General features: G+C 33.1%; 1 protein-coding gene across 1 annotated transcript in view; it reads left to right on the plus strand.

The window, feature by feature from the left end:
* Nucleotides 1-456: 456 nt before the first annotated feature.
* Nucleotides 457-1,915, plus strand: part of LOC106476173 (furin-like protease 2) — a gene marked incomplete at its 5' end in the record, with an annotated part of 14,328 nt that continues 12,869 nt past the window's right edge. The window contains 2 exons of the mRNA XM_013936841.2: nt 457-648; nt 1,354-1,566. Coding sequence (XP_013792295.2) covers nt 457-648; nt 1,354-1,566 — 405 coding nt within the window. The remainder of the gene's footprint in view (nt 649-1,353; nt 1,567-1,915) is intronic.

Below are 1,915 nucleotides of genomic sequence, written 5' to 3' on the forward strand. Positions count from 1 at the left end.
TCCTGATGTGTTTCTCACCTATAACTGATGCTGGTACTTATTCCTGTTGTGTTGCTCACCTATAACTGATGCTGGTACTTATTCCTGTTGTGTTGCTCACCTATAACTGATGCTGGTACATATTCCTGTTGTGTTGCTCACTTATAACTGATGCTCAATTAATGTTATTTATTATCTTAAAAGGAAATGTCATTTTCCATCACACATTTTCATTCCACGCCACCTAGTTCCTGACAAAGAGCTGAATCAATAAACATTCAGAAGTATTAAGTAAATTGACCTGGAAAATTTAGCTGGTTACACATTCTGAATCTATCCTTTGATATTAGGATTGCAGATCTTACTGGTTGAAATTTAATCACTGTCCTTGATTATCTACAAGTTTACATTTATCAGCCTGTCTTGTTATTCCTTCTCTCTCCATATCTGTCTATCTTTCGTTACCGTTTATAATAATATTTCGTGTGTTTACAAGGAGTTCGAATGCTGGATGGAGATGTAACTGATGCTGTTGAAGCTCGATCATTGAGTTTAAATCCACAACATATAGACATCTACAGTGCCTCTTGGGGTCCTGATGATGACGGGAGAACTGTGGATGGGCCGGGAGAGCTTGCAACTAAAGCATTTATTCATGGAGTTGAAAAAGTAAGTATTTGATTGTCATAGGTAATCACTGATAGTAAAAATAACAACCTGAAATCAATAGAATAATAATATCTTGTAAATGAACAGATAAAAAGCTATAGGACTCCCCCTATATGTTGTTTGTGTATGTAATTTTCATCATATTAGTGTATAATATACATGTGTTTTTACAATCAGTATTTTTCTTCTGATAAATACTTAATTTTTCATATCTTAGTCCTTTGTCATTTTTTTGTTGAACTAATGTTACTCTATTGTTGAACTAATGCTATTCAATTGAATGTGTTGAATTAACACTGTTCAAGTGTTGAACTGACACTATTCTAGTTTTGAATTAGTGCTAATTCCAGCTTTGATCTAACACCGATTCCAGCATTGAAGTTAAATATTAAAATGCTTTCATCAGATCTGATATTCTGTGGTTCACCAAAAACATTTTTTTAAACTAGAAAAGGTATATTCAGCAAATTTTACTATTGTAAACTGGTTATATATATTGAGCAGACTTGTTTATGTTTGAGTAGAATTGTTTTTCACATTGTGGTTAATTATAAAGATTCACTGAATAGTTTGTATTCATCAGATTTGGTTAATTGTAGAAGAAATTCATTTGCTAGTAGAAATTTGTGTGAAATTTTACTTTATGTGTTCATAGAAAAAAATGCTTTTACCCGCATTTCATCTTTTTTCTTTTCTTTTTTTCAGGGTCGAAATGGGCTGGGTTCAATATTTGTTTGGGCCTCTGGGAATGGTGGAAGAAATAATGATAACTGTAACTGTGATGGCTATACTAACTCCATCTGGACTCTGTCCATCAGTAGTGCCACAGAGAATGGATTAGTTCCATGGTATAGTGAGGCCTGCTCTTCTACTTTAGCTGCGACGTACAGTAGTGGATCTGGAGGAGAAAGGCAAATCGTAAGAAATCTTTAAAATATCTGATTATTTGCAAGCTTAGTTCTGTTTGAGTAACATCCATTAACAAAAATAGTGATTCACAAAGAAATACTAAACCAACATGATCAATTTGAAACAAGGAAATGTAATTTTCATAAAACTTTGTACGTTAGTGCAGATAATTGTGTTCTTTCAGTCTCGGAGCTATTCAGTTGTCAGAATGTGTTGACAGAAATACAACTGCCTATTTTCACACACAACTTTGTACTGTGTGTGTGTGTGTGATAATGAGTTAGTAGGTTTTTAACATTATTACATCTATTTTATCAAACAGTTGATACATTTATAACCATCTGATACATACTTAAAC

This window comes from Limulus polyphemus, unplaced genomic scaffold (genome assembly GCF_000517525.1).
Source record: "Limulus polyphemus unplaced genomic scaffold, Limulus_polyphemus-2.1.2 Scaffold9968, whole genome shotgun sequence".
Lineage (NCBI taxonomy): Eukaryota > Metazoa > Arthropoda > Merostomata > Xiphosura > Limulidae > Limulus > Limulus polyphemus.